The sequence below is a fragment of the Conger conger genome, chromosome 16 (assembly GCF_963514075.1).
Source record: "Conger conger chromosome 16, fConCon1.1, whole genome shotgun sequence".
In the NCBI taxonomy this organism is placed as follows: Eukaryota; Metazoa; Chordata; class Actinopteri; order Anguilliformes; family Congridae; genus Conger; species Conger conger.
This window is the reverse complement of record NC_083775.1, coordinates 2,336,665-2,357,674: the sequence shown is the minus strand read 5'-3', so window position 1 is coordinate 2,357,674 and position 21,010 is coordinate 2,336,665. Positions and strand designations below refer to the sequence as shown.

At 48.0% G+C, this 21,010-nt stretch overlaps 1 protein-coding gene across 1 annotated transcript in view; it reads left to right on the top strand.

Moving 5' to 3' along the window:
• Positions 1 to 21,010, top strand: part of maptb (microtubule-associated protein tau b) — a 44,495-nt gene that overhangs the window by 7,105 nt on the left and 16,380 nt on the right. The window contains exons 2-6 of the mRNA XM_061224593.1: positions 11,095 to 11,301; positions 13,982 to 14,077; positions 16,633 to 16,686; positions 17,820 to 18,950; positions 20,930 to 20,982. Of these exons, the coding sequence (XP_061080577.1) occupies positions 11,112 to 11,301; positions 13,982 to 14,077; positions 16,633 to 16,686; positions 17,820 to 18,950; positions 20,930 to 20,982 (1,524 nt within the window). The 5' untranslated portion in view covers positions 11,095 to 11,111. The remainder of the gene's footprint in view (positions 1 to 11,094; positions 11,302 to 13,981; positions 14,078 to 16,632; positions 16,687 to 17,819; positions 18,951 to 20,929; positions 20,983 to 21,010) is intronic.

Sequence of the window (21,010 nt, the reverse complement as noted above, 5' to 3'; positions counted from 1 at the left end):
GGACTAATGAAAGGGTCTGAAAGCCCAGACAGAAGTCATGCATGACGAGACTGGGCCTTAACGAGACTGGGCCTTAACGAGACCTGGCCTTAACGAGACTGGGCCTTAACGAGACCTGGCCTTAAGGAGACCTGGCCTTAACGAGACTGGGCCTTAATGAGACCGGGCCTTAACGAGACTGGGCCTTAACGAGACCTGGCCTTAAGGAGACTGGGCCTTAATGAGACCTGGCCTTAAGGAGACTGGGCCTTAACGAGACTGGGCCTTCACGAGACTGGGCCTTAACGAGACTGGGCCTTAATGAGACCTGGCCTTAAGGAGACTGGGCCTTAAGGAGACTGGGCCTTAACGAGACTGGGCCTTAACGAGACTGGGCCTTAATGAGACCTGGCCTTAATGAGACTGGGCCTTAATGAGACCTGGCCTTAAGGAGACCCGGCCTTAAGGAGACTGGGCCTTAACGGGACTGGGCCTTAACGGGACTGGGCCTTAACGAGACTGGGCCTTAACGAGACTGGGCCTTAACGAGACTGGGCCTTAACGAGACTGGGCCTTCACGAGACTGGGCCTTAACGAGACTGGGCCTTAACGAGACCTGGCCTTAACGAGACTGGGCCTTAACGAGACCTGGCCTTAACGAGACTGGGCCTTAATGAGACTGGGCCTTAATGAGACTGGGCCTTAATGAGACTGGGCCTTAACGAGACTGGGCCTTAATGAGACTGGGCCTTAATGAGACCCGGCCTTAACGAGACTGGGCCTTAATGAGACCCGGCCTTAAGGAGACTGGGCCTTAATGAGACCCGGCCTTAAGGAGACCCGGCCTTAACGGGACTCGGCCTTCACGAGACTGGGACTATCGCACTAACAGACCCACCTGCAGTGTGTATCACTGCAGGGACCAGTAACTGAGCCGCATGTTTAACAAAGGAATGGCCTCCATGTCTATACACACACACACACACACACACACACACACACACACTGAGGACAGGTGCTGTGGCCATAAGGTCCCCTGATGGCACCAGAAACTCGACTGAATCTTTTTTTCTCACAAGCTCAAAATGAATGTCACATGATATGTTTGTGATACAGTTTTTGAGAATATTTGGAACAGGAAAGCGTATAGAAATAGCGCTTCTCCAGCTTCTGTTTTGTGGTCTAAAAGTGAGAGATGATGTGGATTCTCTGACAGGGGGAGAGGGAGGGTGACTGGCCCAGAATAGGCCGTTTGGACGGACACCGTGTGCAGAGCACAAATACCGAGAGTGGTGGGCGAAAGTATTTCTGAACCGGGCGCTGGACTTTATTCCAGTTTTCTTTGTGACACAGAGAGTGTCCTCTTAAAGGGAAACTAAATGTAGGATCTTCTCTGAAATGTCATTTATAATGATCGTTTTTAACAGGCGTACATCATCAGAACTTTAATTCAGTTTTGTTTGCTTGATAATTTTACCAAGAGCAGTGTAGGAGCAGAAAATGGTAAACAAAGGTAGACGGTGCCAGTGTATGAATAAGTACCTTAGGTACCTTATTTACATTTGCTTCTGGTATACTGCTCTGGCTAAATGATCTACATTTGGATTAATGAAAAAAGGGCTTAATTTAAGTAGGCCTTAATTAAGTACACTTTGTTTTGATACGAATTAATGACGTATTTGATGTAAAGAGCAATGTGTGTATGGGTGATTCTGTGAACCTGCTATCCAGTGTTTATGTATATCCGCGTCATGGTTCTATTTGCAAGTATAATTAATGCATTTATTCACTGTAAGTAATTGAGACTGTTTAGCTGAAGCTACAGTATCAGGGAAATACCGCAAGTGTACATGCGGGGATGTCCAATAAAACACACTGACAGGGCTGTTAATGTCCCAGCAGGAAGGCAGATTTACTGGGCTGGTTCTGAGGGCTGAGATCGTGGGGGCGAGGCGGTCTGCCTCCATCTGCTTTAAAACCAGCACGGTAAATCACGGACGCAGAAATGCCGCGCTGCACGGCCGCGTGATGGCTTCCTTCCTGTTCCTGTTTAACGAGACTCGTTAAAACGTATATCGCCGCGGTAACCGGAATCAAAGACCGTTTACGCGTATCGCGGCTTTTACACACACATTCACGTAACCTCGTAATCAGAGTCACTGAACCAGGAATCAGCGCCGTCGCTAGGCGAGAGAAATGCACGGCCTCTCTCCCTGCCAGTGGCGGGTACGTGCACTTCCTGTTTTAATGCAGTCGTTGCGGCTCACTTCCTGTTGCTTGAGCACAGAAGTTGAAAAGGCACGTTTTTAATTTTGCCACCCGTTCGCTTTTCTCCAGCGCTCAAGGGGTTAAAAGGAAGTGCCGCATTGACAGGAACCTCCCACTGACTCCCTGTGGTGTGCACACATGGGCGGGGATATCTCAGAGAGCAAAATGATCTCTGCAGCAAACTCAGGTGTATGAAGCACTCACTGGCAGTAACCTAATTATGTCTCATCGCTGGGTGTGGAGATGAAAAATGAAATAAAAGGATGGTTTCCAGTGAATATAAAATGTTATTCATGCACATATTGTACTGTTATCGTAATTAATTATTTTTATTTTCTTTTAAAAGCCTGTTTGGGGACAGATGTTACTAATTAGCAAGTGCCATAGACACTGCTTAAATACACTAAATCTGTCACATCTGTCCTATCTGAAAGAAGTGAAGATTTTGCGAATGGCTTTCCTGTGAATTGCAAGATAGGGAATTAAAAAACCAGTGGATATTGATTAGTGTCTCTCATCTCTCGAATGCAGAACAGTGTGGTTACACCGAGCAGTGAGACCGCAGTACAGAATATAACTCACGCACCTATAACAATATTCCATTTCACCAGTTTCTGTAAAGATATTCACTGGACAGTCCTGTCTTCATAGACATTCACCCTTACTGACACTCCCCTGAATACCAGCACCCTTACTGACACTACCCTGAATACCAGCACCCTTACTGACACTACCCTGAATACCAGCACCATAACTGACACTACCCTGAATACCAGCACCCTTACTGACACTACCCTGAATACCAGCACCATAACTGACACTACCCTGAATACCAGCACCCTTAGGGGCACTACCCTGAATACCAGCACCCTTAGGGGCACTACCCTGAATACCAGCACCCTTAGGGGCACTACCCTGAATACCAGCACCCTTAGGGGCACTACCCTGAATACCAGCAGCCTTACTGACACTACCCTGAATACCAGCACCATTACTGACACTACCCTGAATACCAGCACCCTTAGGGGCACTACCCTGAATACCAGCAGCCTTACTGACACTACCCTGAATACCAGCACCCTTACTGACACTACCCTGAATACCAGCACCCTTAGGGGCACTACCCTGAATACCAGCACCCTTAGTGGCACTACCCTGAATACCAGCACCCTTAGGGGCACTACCCTGAATACCAGCACCATAACTGACACTACCCTGAATACCAGCACCCTTAGGGGCACTACCCTGAATACCAGCACCCTTACTGACACGACCCTGAATACCAGCACCCTTAGGGGCACTACCCTGAATACCAGCACCCTTACTGACACGACCCTGAATACCAGCACCCTTAGGGGCACTACCCTGAATACCAGCACCCTTACTGACACGACCCTGAATACCAGCACCCTTACTGACACGACCCTGAATACCAGCACCCTTACTGACACGACCCTGAATACCAGCACCATAACTGACACTACCTTACGGACGGTCACCCTGGAGGATGAAGGCCCTCTCCCTGTCACTCAGGACGTGACCCTTGTCTCCTCGTCTCCTCCTCTCCCCCTCTCCTCCTCCCCTCGTCTCCTCCTCTCCCCTCTCCTCCTCTCCTCCTCGTCTCCTCTCCTCCTCCCCTCGTCTCCTCCTCCCCTTGTCTTTTCCTCCCCTCCTCTCCCCCTCTCCTCCTCTCCTCTTGACTCCTAGCGAGCAAGATGATGAAAGGATGTTCCCTGATGTCCAGGTCACACCATTCATCTCACCAATCACAAAAAATCACAAAGCAAAGCGACACTCGGAATCACAAGTGGCGTGGCAGCAATCAGGGAATGTCAGCCATAGGTAATTGTGCTTCTGAGCAGAGGCTTTTACCCAATGCCACGTACAGTATGTGAGTGCATACATTTTCCAGTGAACATGGTCCCCTGGGATCGAACCCACGCCCATTGCATTGTTAGTGCAGCGCTCTGGAGACTGAGTCATAGGACTGCCAGTACATTCTATCAGAGGCAGCAGTGAAGGATTGTGGGTAAATAACTGCGCTTGCAAATCAGGGCTTACGGGTTCAAACCCCAGTCGGGGCACAGCCCATTGTCCCCCTGTCCTATGAAAATATGTCATACTGTAACCTCCAAAAAGATTAATGGTTTGGACAGGCATGGACAGGCTTGGTTGCTATGAGTTCTGTTGGCATGGTAACCGGGGGACCCACTTCACATGTAAATGACAGTGGACTCCCAGGAGGAGGTGTCATATCCGAACAAGACCCTAAACTCAGATTAAACTGAGACTCTGTAACTGAAGGACCAGCAGCCAGCAGTCAGGATTAGGGTCGTGTCCAGTGTCCTGACCCAAATCTCCAGTGTGCTTTCTCAGTGTGGTCGGCTAATTAACCTGTAGCCTAGTTGCCTGATTAAAATTCACTTGTTCCTCAATTTAGTCATGAATATAATTACCATAGGAACATGACAAAGTACAGATTCCATAAAAATTCATATAATTGTCATACTTGTGTATTTTCCCAACACAAGCTTTTTTTTCAAATCCACTTCCTGGAAAAACGATTTCAATTTCGATTTTATGGCATCACGAACCAGTGGGCGTTCATGTCGATAAAATGTTAATTTTCTGTTCCCCTCCAATATCTCAATATCTTGCATCCATCGGACCGCATCCTCAATTGACGTCAAGCCCCCATCCGCCCCCCTCCCCCCCCCCCCCCCCGCGCTAGTGCTGCTCGAATTTCACTTTCAGCTTGTGTTTATCAACTGATGTGGTTCGGCATTCTGGCACAAAATGGCTGCCAAGTCTCCCGTATGGCTCGTGTGGCAGTGTGATGAAGGTAGCCTCACTCTCAATGTGCATTTACTCCTGGAAGGAAGGGTGTGTGTCAGTGTGTGTGTCAGTGTGTATCTCATTATAGCCGGCATATTTCTGAGACGTTCTCCTGTGGGACGAACGGTCCAATTCACACTCAGCGATATTTAAGTACGTCTGTGTCTGTGGGATTTTACGCACATACGATATGAGATACGCACTAACACACACTGAATAATATTAATTATTCATAATCATGGCCTTCCCACACAGATAGTATTGGAAGTGACTGCAGGCTTTAAAATTAAATGTCATGTCATAAACCACAATAAAACATTTTATAAGTAATGATATTAAACACTGGACCTTCTGTTAAACAGATCTTTTATGGAACAAGCTTTGAAGACGGTCTCTAATATGCTTCATTAGGCCAGAATTTGAAGAGCAAAATGTTTGCTTGTTTACTTTTTTTTTTTTTGTTCTGCTTCATGCTACACTTGATAGCACTGTCTGCTTTAGCTTGAGTTATAAACACTCATTAGCCATAGCTAATGTGTTTTAAATGCCTCTGTGACTTCTCAGTTTAATCGCTTTAATGTGTCAAAGTTGTGAGGCTTGTGTTGACTGACATTGGGCGTATATATATATAGCGATTAGGGTCTCTCCTCTCGTGGTTATCCTGAAAACGTTTTCACCGACACACCTTTAAAAAAAAAAAAGCAAAAGTTCCCATGTGCAAATAAAAAAAAAGCTTTCTAATCTCTGTGACTGATCTGGGATCAGTCAGTCCACCGCGCTAGATGACAGGCACCTCAGCCTGACTCATTACACGGGTGGGCGGAGTCAGAGTCCATGTACCCACAGAAAAGGGATGTTACACCCACACAACTCCCTGAAGTCACTTTCGCCAGGTTGGACAGGCTAGGACTGCTACAACGTTTTAGGGAACAAATCTTGAAGTCTCCAGTTGACACTTAAAACTACTACATCTTACATTCCAATAGCACACGTAGAAATAGGTCCTGTCTGTTCCATCACTTGCTCTTAACTTTTTTGGATATTTCGGTTCAACGAAATTAACCGGCCAAATCATGCAAAGAACACAAAGAGTAATGTGCGCATTTATCTGCAGGAGGAGGACCAATGCTGACAGACTAGCGGAAGCAGACATCGTTTTCGATCAGGCACATTTTTGGACGGACGCTGACCTCCTGACTGCTTGTGTGTAGCTATTCTGAGGACCCTTGACTGAGCAGCAGAGTAAATAGATGGGAACAGGGTGCAGGGTAACCGATGACCGATTAAACCAATCAAATGAGTTCAGAGGCACATCCGTTTGCCCAGCTGACCAATCACGGTGAAGCTAAACTGAGCGCCCAGCTCCTATTGGTCCCTACGGCACTGCGGAGGCCTGTAATAGCGCGGTGGGTGCGTGCGGTTTGTGGGGGATCGTGCAGCCACAGTCCAGAGCGCGTGACTGGCTGTCTGCACTCGCACTGAAAGCCCCTGTCAGCTCGTTTTAGCTCCACGGGCTGCTGCTGACGAGAACACATCACAAACACACATCAGCCTGAGAGTGAGTGTGTGTGTGTGTGTGTGTGTGTGTGTGTGTGTGAGTGTGCGTGTCTGTGTGAGTGTGTGCGTGTGTGTGGGTGTGTGTGTGTGTGTGAGTGTGTGTGTGAGAATGTGTGAGTGTGTGTGAGTGTGTGTGAGTGTGTGTGAGTGTGTCTGAGTGTGTGTGTGTGTGTGTGTGTGTGTGTGTGTGCGTGTGCATGCGTGTGTGTGTGTGTTTGTGGGTGGGGGTGGGGGGTGAGGGGTGAGGGGTGAGGGCAGTGTTTGCAGAGGTGCAGTGTGTGTGGACTGAGGGCTGTGATTGGGCGGGGCCACCTCCTTACCCTGGGGAATGTGCAGCCTCAGGATGCAGCTGGACTCTGTGTCGACAGCCCCAACTACTCTCTGCCTCCCTCTCCCTCTCTCTCTCTCTCTCCCTCTCTCTCTCTCTCTCTCTCTCTCTCTCCCTCCCTCTCCCTCTCCCTTCCTCTCTCACTCTCATCCGTGTCTGTCTCTCTCCCTTCCTCTCTCACTCTCATCCCTGTCACTCTCTCCCTCTCTCCCCCTCTCTCTCTCTCTCCCTCTCTCCCCCTCTCTCTCTCTCTCCCTCTCTCCCCCCCTCTCTCTCTCTCTCCCTCTCTCCCCCTCCTCTCTCTCTCCCCCTCCCTCTCTCTCTCCCTTCCTCTCTCACTCTCATCCCTGTCTCTCTCTCCCCCTCCCTCCCTCTCTCTCTCCCTCTCTGTGTGTTTGAGGCAGAAACAGCTCTTGAATATTAAGAGGGCAGTGGCAGAGTAATGGAGGCTCTACAGTATAAGGGCTCCATTCAGTGGGCTTCACAACCAACACACATCCAACAGGCCCCAAATTTACACTCCCCCCCCCCCCAGGCCCCAAATTTACACAAAAGTATAAACGCTCCGGCCGTTGGTGAGTGCTGAAAACGCAACGCAAATCACGCAAAAACTACACAGAAGTATAGCCGTGAGACAGAGACTGGCAGAGAGAGCCAGTTTCCACGGTCCAATCAAGGGGTCCTATCTCTGTCACTCACCTCCAGATTCAAAAGAGGAGCCAGCCTTTAGGAGCCAGACGGGAGATTGTGATTGGCTCACGTCGTCAGGTGATCTGTACGGAACTCAAACGGTCGTTGTGATCAGACGGAGATTTGGCAGGTTACGAACGGTGGGTTTACGGACACAGGGGCGTCGTCTCTGAGGGACGAGGAAGGCTGGGGTGTGCAGATAAGGGGCACGGGGTTTCAGTGCGGTGTGGAGATAAGGGGCACGGGGTTTCAGTGCGGTGTGGAGATAAGGGGCACGGGGTTTCAGTGGGGTGTGGAGATAAGGGGCACGGGGTTTCAGTGGGGTGTGGAGATAAGGGGCACGGGGATTCAGTGGGGTGTGCAGATAAGGACGTGAGGATTGAGCAGTGTGTGGGGCGGGAGTGATCAGTGGCCTCAGATCACACCTGTGCATTAGCTGGAGGAACTGCACACCTTTGGGCTTGTTCAAAGGAAAGGGTCTTCAGAACTTCCATGGGGCTTTGCCTCTGCACACAGCCAGAAATGTTAGAAGGCCCCTAGAAAAAAGAAAAAAAATTATCTGTGCCTGCCTTTTTCAATAAGACACGTGGACCCCCCAAATCTGTGGGCCCCTAGAATCCTCACCCCCTCACTTTCCACCCCACTAGAGACAGCCCTGCACATAACACAAAAAACAGGCACTGCGATTCAGAAGGAATGAAATAGAACAGCTCTTTTTACTTACAGATTTGGGTGGGTTCTGGGTTTTACGCAGTGCAATTATCAAGCCAACTCGGTGCAGTTATCCAGCTAACTCAGAGCAGTTATCAAGCTAACTCAGTGCAGTTATCCAGCTCATTCCAGCTCAGTGCAGTTATCCAGCTCATTCCAGCTCAGTGCAGTTATCCAGCTCATTCCAGCTCAGTGCAGTTATCCAGCTCATTCCAGCTCAGTGCAGTTATCCAGCTCATTCCAGCTCAGTGCAGTTATCCAGCTCATTCCAGCTCAGTGCAGTTATCCAGCTCATTCCAGCTCAGTGCAGTTATCCAGCTAACCCGGCCCCTGGGATCACTGCTGTTGTGCCCCTGAAAAAGATGCTTAAGGGCACATTTCACTTTGGGGTTTTTTTATATTTTAGATCAGTTTTGGCTCAGTTTTGGTGTGCATTGGAGTTCAGATATTTACAGAATTCCCTGAGGACCTGCTGGTTTTACAATAGCTGGAGTAGGGGGCACACGTGAGTCTGTGGCTTACAGGAAAGGTAAATAATAAAAGTGCACTTCCTGAAACCCCCCAGCGGCGTGCACAGGGGCAGTAGTAAGCGGGCCGGGACAGGCCTGGCACACGGTCGCACCGTGACGGATATTTTGAGCCGCGCCGTTTCCCCTTTGACACGACCGCAGGAAATCCCCCGTCATTAATCAGGCAGTCACAGTGAGCACAGCCCTGTCCTCCCTCGGTCACCAGCAACGGCGGCTGCTGTTTGGCAGGGTGACGGCACGGAGAATATTAATAGGTGGGACCTCTTTGCTCAGAGTATGGAGGAGCTTTTCGGAGTATATACTCTGAGACAAAAAGGTACAAAGCCTTGTCACTGGGGCGGTACCCTCTAGGTACATAAAATTATACCCCTAGCCAGCAATACATAACTTACTTGTACCTTTTTTGCTTGTACAAGTTAGTTACTAGTATCCAAATAGTACAAATAGATTGTATTTTCAAGGTGCATTTTGTAAATGTGTTCCTTAAAGAACAAATATGTACCTCCACTGTAGATGGTACTAGAAGCCATTTTAGCTGGTCTATAATTGTTTGTATTTAGCTGGAGCGAACTGAAAGCAAACAGCTGTGAACATACAGTAAGAGTGTGGGTGTTACAACACATGCGTAACATCTTTCACCATCTCAACATCTTACAGCCACAAGTCCTGGACTCTTGATTTTATTTTGAAGGAACTGAAGTTCACACTGCCCACCATGAAAGCGAGATCACTGTAATGCACACATAACGATTAAAGAGACAAAGTTAGCTGGTCAGAAATAATGATAAAATAAGAGGCTTTTAGTTGGGGTAACGGGAAGTGCATTAGCTTGTGCATTGAGGTCTTTTCCTGAATCACTTCAGGTGGCCGCGACATAGAAAGCCGTTCCGGGCGACGGACGCCATCTTTTGAGCATGGGCGACTGCAAGATTACATAACGCTTACATAAAGGAGAGACACAAAGCCCGACTTGTCCTGATGTTGGTGTGACACGTATGTGACTGGGGTCCTGTGCGGCACACAGACGGCGGGGAGAACTGGAGGCCCATGTCTCTGTTCTTCATTCATGTGGCGTGTGGGCAGTGTGGGGCCCTCGCACGGGCCCTCACACGTGGGAAGCACAGAGAGCCGTCTCAGCGCAGGGCGAATTTCTAACCTCCGCCGTCATTTCTCCTCCTCCTCTGTGGTGTATGCGTCCTCCTGCACCAATCACCAGTCAGCTCCCGGTTATTACTTTCAATCAGGGTTTTCTCTTGAGGTTGAATCACAGTTGATTGCGACTTTTGCCAACACAGTTCAGTGATCAACGACTTGCCAGAATGCGTTTGTGAATTAAATAACTAACACATAAAAAATTTTTACAGTCCAAATTAAGGGAACATATTGAATCTCGGCAATCATGTCTGCAAACTGCATTTTACTACTTTATGTGTTTATGTGTTTATTTGTATGAATTACTAAGTGTGGCCTGCTTCTGAGTTAATAAAATAGATTTTTAATGCGATCTGTGCTTCATCTGCCTTGCATTGTATTTGAAGTAATTTCGGAAACATTCTGTGGAAGTTGTGTATGTACAATCAACTGAGTGTAGCCATGTAGTTTAAATATACATCAACAGTTGAATTTGTCCACCCATAATCCCACGCACCCTGGTTATTTTCACTTTGTACCGCCTATAACATGGTGTTTTTTTATATATGCAAGGTTTTTATACACAATTTGCACAAGAGGGCATTGCAGAAACACAATGAAGTATTAAATATGTCTGTTCTTTAGTTTTGGGAGAAGTAAGCATTTTAAGTGGATGGTCCGATTTTCAACCGGTTGAGAATGTTCTCCTCGTAGTGCGTCACATGAGGATAAGCACTCCCCTTATCCCTCCCCTCTAACTCCTGACCCACAGTTTGCACCGCTGGCCTACAGGAAAGTGGGGGCATGTCAAAGCTCATTGACAGTTCTCATTACCATGCCCAGACGGTTTGGGTGAACTTTTACAGTGGGAAATCTATAATCTATAAATTTAAAAATACATTTAAATGAATGAATAATAATTTAAAAAATTATGTACGTCTGTCTTATTGTTTCCTAAAGGCAAGTGTCACATTGAACCGTCATGTTACTCCTTTAAATGAATGAGGACTTGACTGACTGTATTCTCTCTCTCTCTCTCTCTCTCTCTCTCTCTCTCTCTCTCAGCCTGAACTCTTCTTGCTATGGATCAGCACCAGGACCTGTTGAACTCGGGCCTCGATGGCCACGCCCTGCAGTACCCCGGGCAGCCAATGGCGTCCGCGATGGTGGACCTCACCCTGAGTGACAGGGACCAGGAGCCAATCGGGGCGGAGATTAAGAAGAACGGGGTGTCGCCCACGCTGATGGGGCCAGGAAATGACCTCATGAAAGGTCAGTGATTGCTCCGCCCCCCTCTCCCCTACCTGCATGGAAACAATCATAAATGGAATATACTGCCAATATATTTAAATTAAATATATCACAGTATTGCTACTTTACTATATGTGCTCTGATATATAAATTATTGCCACTTCCAGACACGTCATAAAATGTATACACTGCTGTGTATTTTACTTTATAAAAACCACATATTTACAATATTACAGTATTGTAAATATGTATTGTAAACTAAATTGTATACAGTAGAGGATGTTCTCTGCTGAAACTTTGGCCCAAGTTCAATCAACTTTTTGGAGAATTTAGCACTCATTAAAATTGAATAAAAAAAGTGGACTTTGCGGAAGATCTTTTGTAAATACAAATTTGATCAAGGTTTCATGGTGAGAACGAATACAGTATAATATAAAAAGCGACTATAGTAAAAACAAACGTAAATTGCACGTATACGGTTTAGGAAAATTTGAAAAATCATATCAGCGTTAAGGTTAACTGGTTGTTAAGCGACGTCAAACACTGAATGGGGTCAAATTGACCCCCAAACATAATGTGGTTCAGAGACGCTGCGAAACATCGTTGTCCTGTTCGTCTCCGAAACAAAATAATCGGCGGCGCTCCCTCCCTGAAATCCAAGCCGCTGCAGACCGCGATTGCGCGCATCCGTTTGCGGCGTTGAGCCGTGCCAATTTCAGCCGCTCGCCGGGAGTAATGACGCGGGGCTGCGGCTTCGGCGTTCCGCGGTGCCCGCAGCTGCAGCGCCCCGTAATGCTGGCGTCCGGCCCAGCCCCAAAGACTCCTCTAAAGACCGCTACAGACAATTAGCATTACGAAGCGCGCCACCTCATCCTCCATTCGACCCTTCAGTGGTCATTAGCCTTTAAACAAATTCAGTTAGAAGGACAAGAGCGTTCTCAACAGAAAGACACAAACAGCCAGCGCCAAAAGATCCTGCCGTCTGTAATGATTTTAAATTGTATTGTTTTCTCACGCATAAGGCCAGACAGAACCCTCTAGTATTGGGAATTAATTGACATTGTACACTCTCAGATCCAATGCAGAGAAATACAGTTGCAATGATGCCTGGAAATAAGCGTATTGGTGTGAAATAGTAAGTAATATTTGTCCAAATGTTTCTCCCCAACAGCTCTCAATAGAGGCTGTGTGAATGGAGACTATAGTCAGGACCATGGACTTAGGTTTAAGTCCAGGACCAGGACTTAAATCTCCGCCTCAAAACATGCGCTTTCAAAATCATAACCTGTTACCGTTTCAGAACAATAGCACAGTAAGGGGTGTGTGACAGGTAAGGGCAACCACCCACAGATTTGAACAGTTTTTGTTCCCCCCCCCCGGTTTCAGTTCCTCACAGAAACCGTATTTTTTTGTCTTTGTTGACACACTATAAACAGATTCCTCCTCCTGCTGCACAACGGAGGTCCCGGGTTGAGCCTGTGGCACTCAAAACGAAACGAAACGGTGTGGCCAGACGGGCTTTTCTCAGAAACCGCCTGGCCCAGAACAGCGCGGGTAGACGATATTTGATGACACAGTGAGACAGGGTCAGCTGGCACACATAGCCCGGGCCTACGCGCCACCGCCATAGCAACGGTCGGCGGGCAGCAGACGAAGCGCATTCCTTCTCTGTGCTCTCGGCCAATAGCGCGAGCTTCCCACGGCAGACGCCGCTTTAGCGCGGAGCGCCGGGTATGAAACGTTATTGACGCAGAAGAGAACATCGCACGAGTTGTACCCGGACAACTTCACCGGAACTGGCCCAAAATAAGAGACACCGGACGTCAAACGACGTCTTCCTCAGAGTCAAAAACAGATCTCACGTCTTTCAGGCTAGTCCTTCTGAAGTTGTCCAGGTATAATCAATCCGTCCCTGGTTGTAGAGCACCTATTGGATTCTCCTTTCTTTAAAGAAAGGTATTTCCGTTTCTACAGAAGAACGTTTCTGAGCTGTGTGTAAACTCTGCACTCCTGAAGGACCGGTACTGAAGCAGTATGGGGGTGTAGTGCTGGAAGGTTATCAGACCTAAAGACATTTTTAAAAAGCAAAACTTTGTATTCAGAGGGTAAAGTTGGATGTACAGTAAATGTCAATCGGCAACGATTTTAATGCTGATAAAGTACAGGTATATATTTATATGTCCATACAAGATCTGGGTCAAATACATAATAGTTTTGGATTCAAATACTTTTCTGTGCTCGAATGATGTTGCCTGGTGGAGTTCAGCCAACTAAAACCATTTTGTACGTCTTTGTACGTAAACTGTAATGTAATGTACAGTTTTTAAAGAATATTTCATAGGTTCTAACACACCAGACAAGCTCAATAAAGCGTAGGCATGTATTTGAATTCAAAACCATCACCAGGTCTGCTCCATGCCACCAAAGATTTGTACGCGTGTGTTTCATTGTATTTTGGTTACAGTCAAAAAATCACATACGATATGTGATCCAAAGGAAGATATTTGGTGGTGGATCAACAGCCAATGTGTTCCCACAATAAGCAAATCAATGCCTGTGAACTGCCTCTGTCTTTATACATTTAAAATACATTTTTACATACACAAGCCTCACTCAGTTACCACCCAATTTGCTGCTTACGGGAACTCCCAAAATAGAAGGTCTTCCGTCTCTCTAACGAAAAGCTGCTTCTGTTCTGTAGCAGAGTCCGTGGAGCCAACTCAGGTGGAGCACACAGAGGAGCTGTCTGCACTCGCTGAATCTCACAGCGCCCCCTCTGGTGAGGAGGTGCAACAGGGTATGCCACCCTCCACGACACTTTCCTCAGAACAACTTTACCTCCCTGCTGAAATATTATCTTTATACAATTTTTCTTTATTGCCAAATGGGGTTTCAGCTATTTTTTTTGTTTCTAAACTCTTTTTTTGTTTCTCATAGCAAACCTGCCTGCTTCTCTCTTTACGTGACGCTATTCTGCGTGGTTTTGCCGCTGATTTAACCGTGTCTTTATGTCTGGGTTTCAGGTGCGCTGTGTCTGAAATTATGTTTTATTTTCAACTGCAGCTGTCCTTCCCAAACCCTTTGAGGTTTAAGCTAACATTTTTAATCTTTTTTTGACGTAATACAAGCGTCTTGGTTGACAAAAAAGCATGTTGCAGTGAAAATATTTTCCAAAAGTGTTATTTAATGTTCCGTATGTTTTAGTTACGTACCGTAGAGCTTGGGGAAGCTAAAATGTAATGTCCCTTTTTGAGCACACAGGGCCTCAGGTTGTTAAAGAGCACCTTCAGCTAAAATTAAATCATACAATTAAATAATAGTACAGAGTGACCTTTTTCAGGTCCCATTGGCATATGTTTGCCGTGTTAAATCTTGATCTTCTGGGAGGATCTATTGACTCTCTTGGCAGAAACTGAAAATAATCTGAAGCTAAACCACATGATTGCGACCTGCTCAGTTTCGGGTGCCCTTTATGCAGAACCGCCATTTCTAACCAGTTCTCAAATCTTTCTGTGCGCCCTTCATCCCCATTGTCCTGCCACTTAAAATAAACACGGTAACCTGACTGTCTGCCCAGATTTCAGGAGTCACAGTGCTCTGATGATCAGGAGTCATAGTGATCTGTCAGAAGTCACAGTGATCTGTCTGTCAGGAGTCACAGTGATCTGTCTGTCAGGAGTCATAGTGATCTGTCTGTCAGGACTCACAGTGATCTGTCAGGAGTCATAGTGATCTGTCTGTCAGGACTCACAGTGATCTGTCAGGAGTCATAGTGATCTGTCTGTCAGGACTCACAGTGATCTGTCAGGAGTCACAGTGCTCTGACGATCAGGAGTCACAGTCATCTGTCTGTCAGGAGTCATAGTGATCTGTCTGTCAGGAGTCACAGTGCTCTGACTGTCAGGAGTCATAGTGATCTGTCAGGAGTCACAGTGATCTGACGATCAGGAGTCATAGTGATCTGACTGTCAGGAGTCACAGTGATCTGACTGTCTGCAGAGATTTAAGGAGTCTCAGTAATCTGAGTGTCAGGAGTGACAGTGATCAGAGCATTTCTTGTACGGCACTAAAATTCAATTCCCTTCCGTCTGTTTTCTTATTCTTCTCCCCTTCCTAGTTTCTCCCTCATGATACTTTATCATAACATTGATGTGTTAATGTCTTGCTGCAATTGTTACAATTCTTAAAAACCTTTGTCATAGCATTTTCCGTTAGTTTGGTTGCTTGTGTTTGTATGGCTTTGGAGCTGTAAATAAAGGGTAGGGATCCAGGCAGTGTGTGTTGGCACGGTGTAACGACCACCTCACAGTGGATCAGTCCTTCATAATGCACTATGCCCAGGCTGTCTCTCCGATCAGCACACAAAGGGCTCAACAGGGCGTCTTCAGCGCATTAAACATGAGCCCATCTGCCCGCTCGGCTTCCAAACAGCACTGCCAAAATCCTGCTGCTCCCGGAATAAATGCTGCGATTCCGGGAGACATATTCCAGAGATGTACAACGGAGAAGAGACGTTCAGACCTTTCAAGCGCATTATTTACACGAATATCATATCGCAATAATTAGGGGAATAATTCAGTTAATTGTCATTTAAGTGCATTTGATTCTCTTAAACATGACTGATGCATTGTCACATGTTCAACACAACATTGCCGCAGTATTCATATTTAATATTTGTTTACATAATGCCGGCACTGGCTGGCGTATCTGAAACGGTCCGAGACATTACATGCAGCCGATGCTCTCATCCAGAGCGAGGTTTTATTATTATTATTATTATTATTATTATTATTATTATTATTATTATTTCATTTTTCTACATACAATCCATTCATACAGCGAGTTAATTTACGAAAGTGATTCAGTTCCTCAAGGGCATAGTGGCAACATCCTGGCTGGCATTCGAACCCACAGCCGTCGGGTTACAAACACAGTTCCCAAACCACTGTGCTACTCTGACTGCTGGAAATGCCATTTTTCATGCGGCCTTAGCAGCAGGTCCAATCAGAGGTCACCGTGGTTTCGCAGGCATCCAATGAAAACGCCCTGCCGGCTATCCTGTCTGATATGACCATGCGGGGGCTTGTCACACTACATTACATTACATTACACTAGCTCCAACTCACTCACTCACTCTCTCTCTTTCTCTCTCTCTCTCTCTCTTTCACTTTCCTCTCGATCAGTCAGGTTTAGCTAAAGTCCATGCTGGTTTACCAACAAAGTAGTGTTACAAACGGGACACAACAAGAACACAACATATGAATTATTTACTTAAAGCAGTACTTCATCAATCTCTTTCTATCCCTCTCCCCCCCCTCTCTCTTCCTCTCTCTCTCTCTCTCTCTCGCTCAGCAGCCAGAGGACCTGAGAATGACATCGCCCCCTCCGCTCCGGCGACCGGTGAAGGTATGATGGGATGGCTGGTTTCCATGGTGACATGCCGCGGGAGAACCGCACAGACTCATTCTCTGCACCCAGAGCAGCTGGGAGTCATACACTACTGCATGAGCTTCTGCAGCAACCCCCAACCACTCAGTCTACAAATGAATGTGTCTCAACACAAGGATATATCCATTATCTGTAGATTCAGTCGCTTGGTATAACTGGTATTGAACACTCAGATCTCTGCATTCTGCAATAATATTCTGTGGACCATGATTTCTTTGCGAGCAAGGAATTCAAATCTGCTACACCGAAAAACAACATTACGTCACTGCTGAAATCAGTGGCACAAGCACGTCAGCTTACGCAGTCAAAACAAATCCTTTTTGGGACTCTGTAGCTGTTCAGCTGTCCAAAACACACAGCCCATAATATGCTAATGCTTTGGGTCTGACATTCGAGTTCAAAAGAGAAAAATATGATCTATGGGAAGCTGACAAATGGTGAAATGCAATTTCTCTGCGTGTCAGCCAGAATAGCCTTGATTCATTTGGCATTTCCTCTAAATCAGAAAAAACTGGCGCAGTTTGAGTACTGTTTTCAATAAGCAGTTATTTTTTGTTTTTTATTTATTTATTTCAGTATGATGTAATTTTGTTTTTCTGGGACTTGTAAGATGCTTTTATGAACTGTAATAATGCACATTCATAAAACGCACACTGACAGAATCCCGCATGTACCCATCTCTAAAAACACACGGGACTGGTTGACTTTTATTCAGTCACTGCTGATTTCTTTCAACAGAAATGTGAAAATCAGTCAACAGTTCTCATAAAAGCATCTACAGCTGAACGTTTGCGCATTCTAGAAATATCCAAAAAGAGCTGCCCATTTTATATTTCTTGTGTCACTGTCTCCCACTGAAGGCCAGCAAATAATTTTGTGGTTTGCCCTTTTGTGTTGTGTGAGGCTCCCGGTGTGGTGGTTTGTGTTGTGTGACCCTCCCGGTGTGGTGGTTTGTGTTGTGTGACGCTCCCAGTGTGGTGGTTTGTGTCGGCTCGCTGTCCGTTCTCTTGTGTTGGTGTCTGTGTGAGTGAGTGCTGCTAACCCAGAGTCACCCTGTGGATGTGCTCATTATTCTGCTTCCCAAACACCAGAGGAACGCGTTCCTGGCCCCCGCGGCCCCCACAGCCCCGTGGGATACTCTCACGCCGACCCGCCTCGCTTCGGGGGCGAGGAAGAGAGCGAAGACGAAGAGGAGGCGGCGCTCCCGAGCCCTGGCGTTCCCGGAGTTCCCGGCGTTCCCGGCGGGAGGGACGAGGCCACGCTGCTGTTCCCGGGAACGCTGGCGTCGGAGAAGACGGCCGGGCCGCTGAAGGAGAGCCCGGAGGGCCGCACGCTGAGCAGCTCCGAGGAGGAAGAGGACGAGGAAGAGGAGCAGCCGGCGCGCTACGCCCTCGGGGAGCGGGAGGAGTCCCGCGGAGCCGTCACGGGGGAGCCGCTGCAGCCAATGGGACGCAGCGGGGGCGGCGCCGACCCCCCCTCCCCGGGACAGAGCTCAGAGGAGGAGGCTCAGCTGTCGCCGGGCGAGGCCAAGAAGCGCGGCCTGTCCTTCGACTACACGGAGCCACGTGCGCGCCTCGGCCAGCACAACGGCACGGACCGCACCCCGGAGGAGCCCCGCAGCCCGGACTCCTGCCGCGCCGATCCCGGATCGCCCTTCTCGCCCTGCGCGGCCCCGGGGCCCCACGCCGAACCCCGGCCCCCCGCCCGGCGGGACTCGCAGGACGAAGCGGAGACCACGCCGCCGCCGGTCGGGAACTTTCCGGAACTGGAGAAACCGGAGGAGCCCGCGTACGCCGCACAGCTGGCCCCCGAGAAGTACCTGGAGTCCAGAGGCCAAGACCTCATCGGGAGTGCCAGTGTCCCCCAGGTCACGGAGGTGCCCCAGGTCATGGAGGTGCTCCAGGTCACGGAGGTGCCCCAGGTCACGGAGGTGCTCCAGGTCAAGGAGGTGCCCCAGGTCATGGAGGTGCCCCAGGTCACGGAGGTCGCTCCAGTCATGGACGCCGCCCAAGCCGCAAGACCGAACGGCTCATCCAAGGACGCCAAGATGGCCGCCCCGCCCGCCGTGCCGACAGCAGCAGCCGCCCCCGCGAGGAGGCCGCAGAAAGCCCCCCCGGCCGCCGCGGCCCCTCCCCCCAGAGCCGGCGCTAAATTTGAGAAAGCGCCCCCGTCCGGGGCGGCCGCCGGCCGAAAGCCTAACGTTCCCGCCGGCCAGAGCAAAGGTCTGTCTTCCGTTCTGTTCCCCCGCCCGCTCTCAGTCTCTCTCTCTTTCCTTCTTTCACAGACGTGTACCCCCCCCCCCTCCACTCCCCCGACCCCCCCTTAACCGCAGGGCTAGGCTAAGAGACACCCTTTTTTTCTTTCTGCGAAAAAAATAAATAAAAGCGCACGTTTCGGTTGAGGAAATGAAATCGCTTGCAGCCACTGGTTTCCTCTTTTGTTTGTAGCTGCACACGAGCTCCCTCCCTCGCCTCGTTCTGTCCGTCTCCGCCTCTCCCGCCTCTCTGTCTGTCGCTAACCTCTTTTTGCCAAAATTGTTTTTGCTGGCGGCGTCCTGGCGTGCGGTGTGTGTGCATGCTCTCTGTGCATGTGTGTGAGCTTCCCACCATCACAGCGCCGTGAGGTGTGTGAGTCACCGGTTTGTACTTCAACACACACACACGCACGCACGCACGCACGCACGCACGCACGCACACACACACACACACACACACTCTCACACACACACACACACACACACACCTGTACACACACTCACACACACACACACACACACTCACACACACACACACACGCACGCACGCACGCACGCACGCACACACACACTTACACCTGCACACGCACACACACACACACACACACACTTACACCTGCACACACACACACACTTACACCTGTACACACACGTACACCTGCGCACACACATGCACACACACACACACACACACACACACACACACACACGCACACACACTTACACCTGCACACACACACACACACACACACACACACCCGCACACATACATACACACACCTGCACACACACACACACACACACACGCACTCACACCCACACACCTGCACACGCACACACACACACACACACACACACACACACACACACCTACACACACATACATAAACACCTGCACACACACACACACATACATACACACACCTGCACACACACACACACACACACACACACATACATACACACACCTGCACATACACACACACATCTGACATGGTATTTTACTCGGTAATAATGAAACAAAATATTGGTAAAATGTAATCATATTGTCCCCATTTGTTAATTCTGTGAACCATGATCATCTTCTATGCCGAGCAGGTCAGGCTGTAGTGGTTTTCACAAGTCCAGCAGGGATTTAACACCCACACATCCCGAACCACCCCCACCCCCCAAATTATTGATTTTTTTATGACACACTATTAACAATTTACCGAGTGGCAGAACAGCTGCATTTATTCATTATTTACATTGTTAATGGATAAAAAGATTACGTTTTCTCCTGCAACAGAGCCATGTCAGACTGTCTGGCCCCTGAATGAAGTCTTCACTTATTGGACAGTTTCTGTCCAGCCCCAGTGAAGCCTCCACTTATTGGACAGTTTCTGTCTGGCCCCTGAATGAAGTCTTCACTGATTGGACAGTGTCCGGCTGGCCACAGTGAGGGCTCACCTGATTGGACCGTTCCATGGACGGAGACTGATTTTCTGCTCACAGAAACGTGCTCCATTTTGTGTGCCAATAAAAAGTCTGTTTGTGTGCTGCGTACACAAGGCACTCTCGTCTTTCTTTGCTGAAATAATTTACAACGAAATACAAAACGTATAGCAAATGTATCAACCATGTTATTATAGTTATCAGACATGTTACTACAGTTATTATAGTCGTTTTCATTCCCAAATATTAAAATAAAAGCCTGTGGACTCAACCTCTTGTTTTACAAAAAGCCATATTTCGTAAAAGGGGTGTAATCCCTGAGATTATTAAAAAATAATCTTTGAGATTTTTTATGAAAATGTACATTTCATAAGTTTATTTATTTGTACTCTAATTGCTCCATTACCATCAGCCGTTCATACTGCAGATAAATGCAAAGAGTGAGGCGGGGAATTAAAAATTAAAATCACACTATGGTGCACTAATCTGTGTGCTGGTCCCTCCCCCTTGCAGCCAAACCCCCCAGCGCTGGACCAGAGAAACCTGCTGCGGACAAGACTGCCAAGGTAGGCACTGTGGAGGAAACACCCGCTA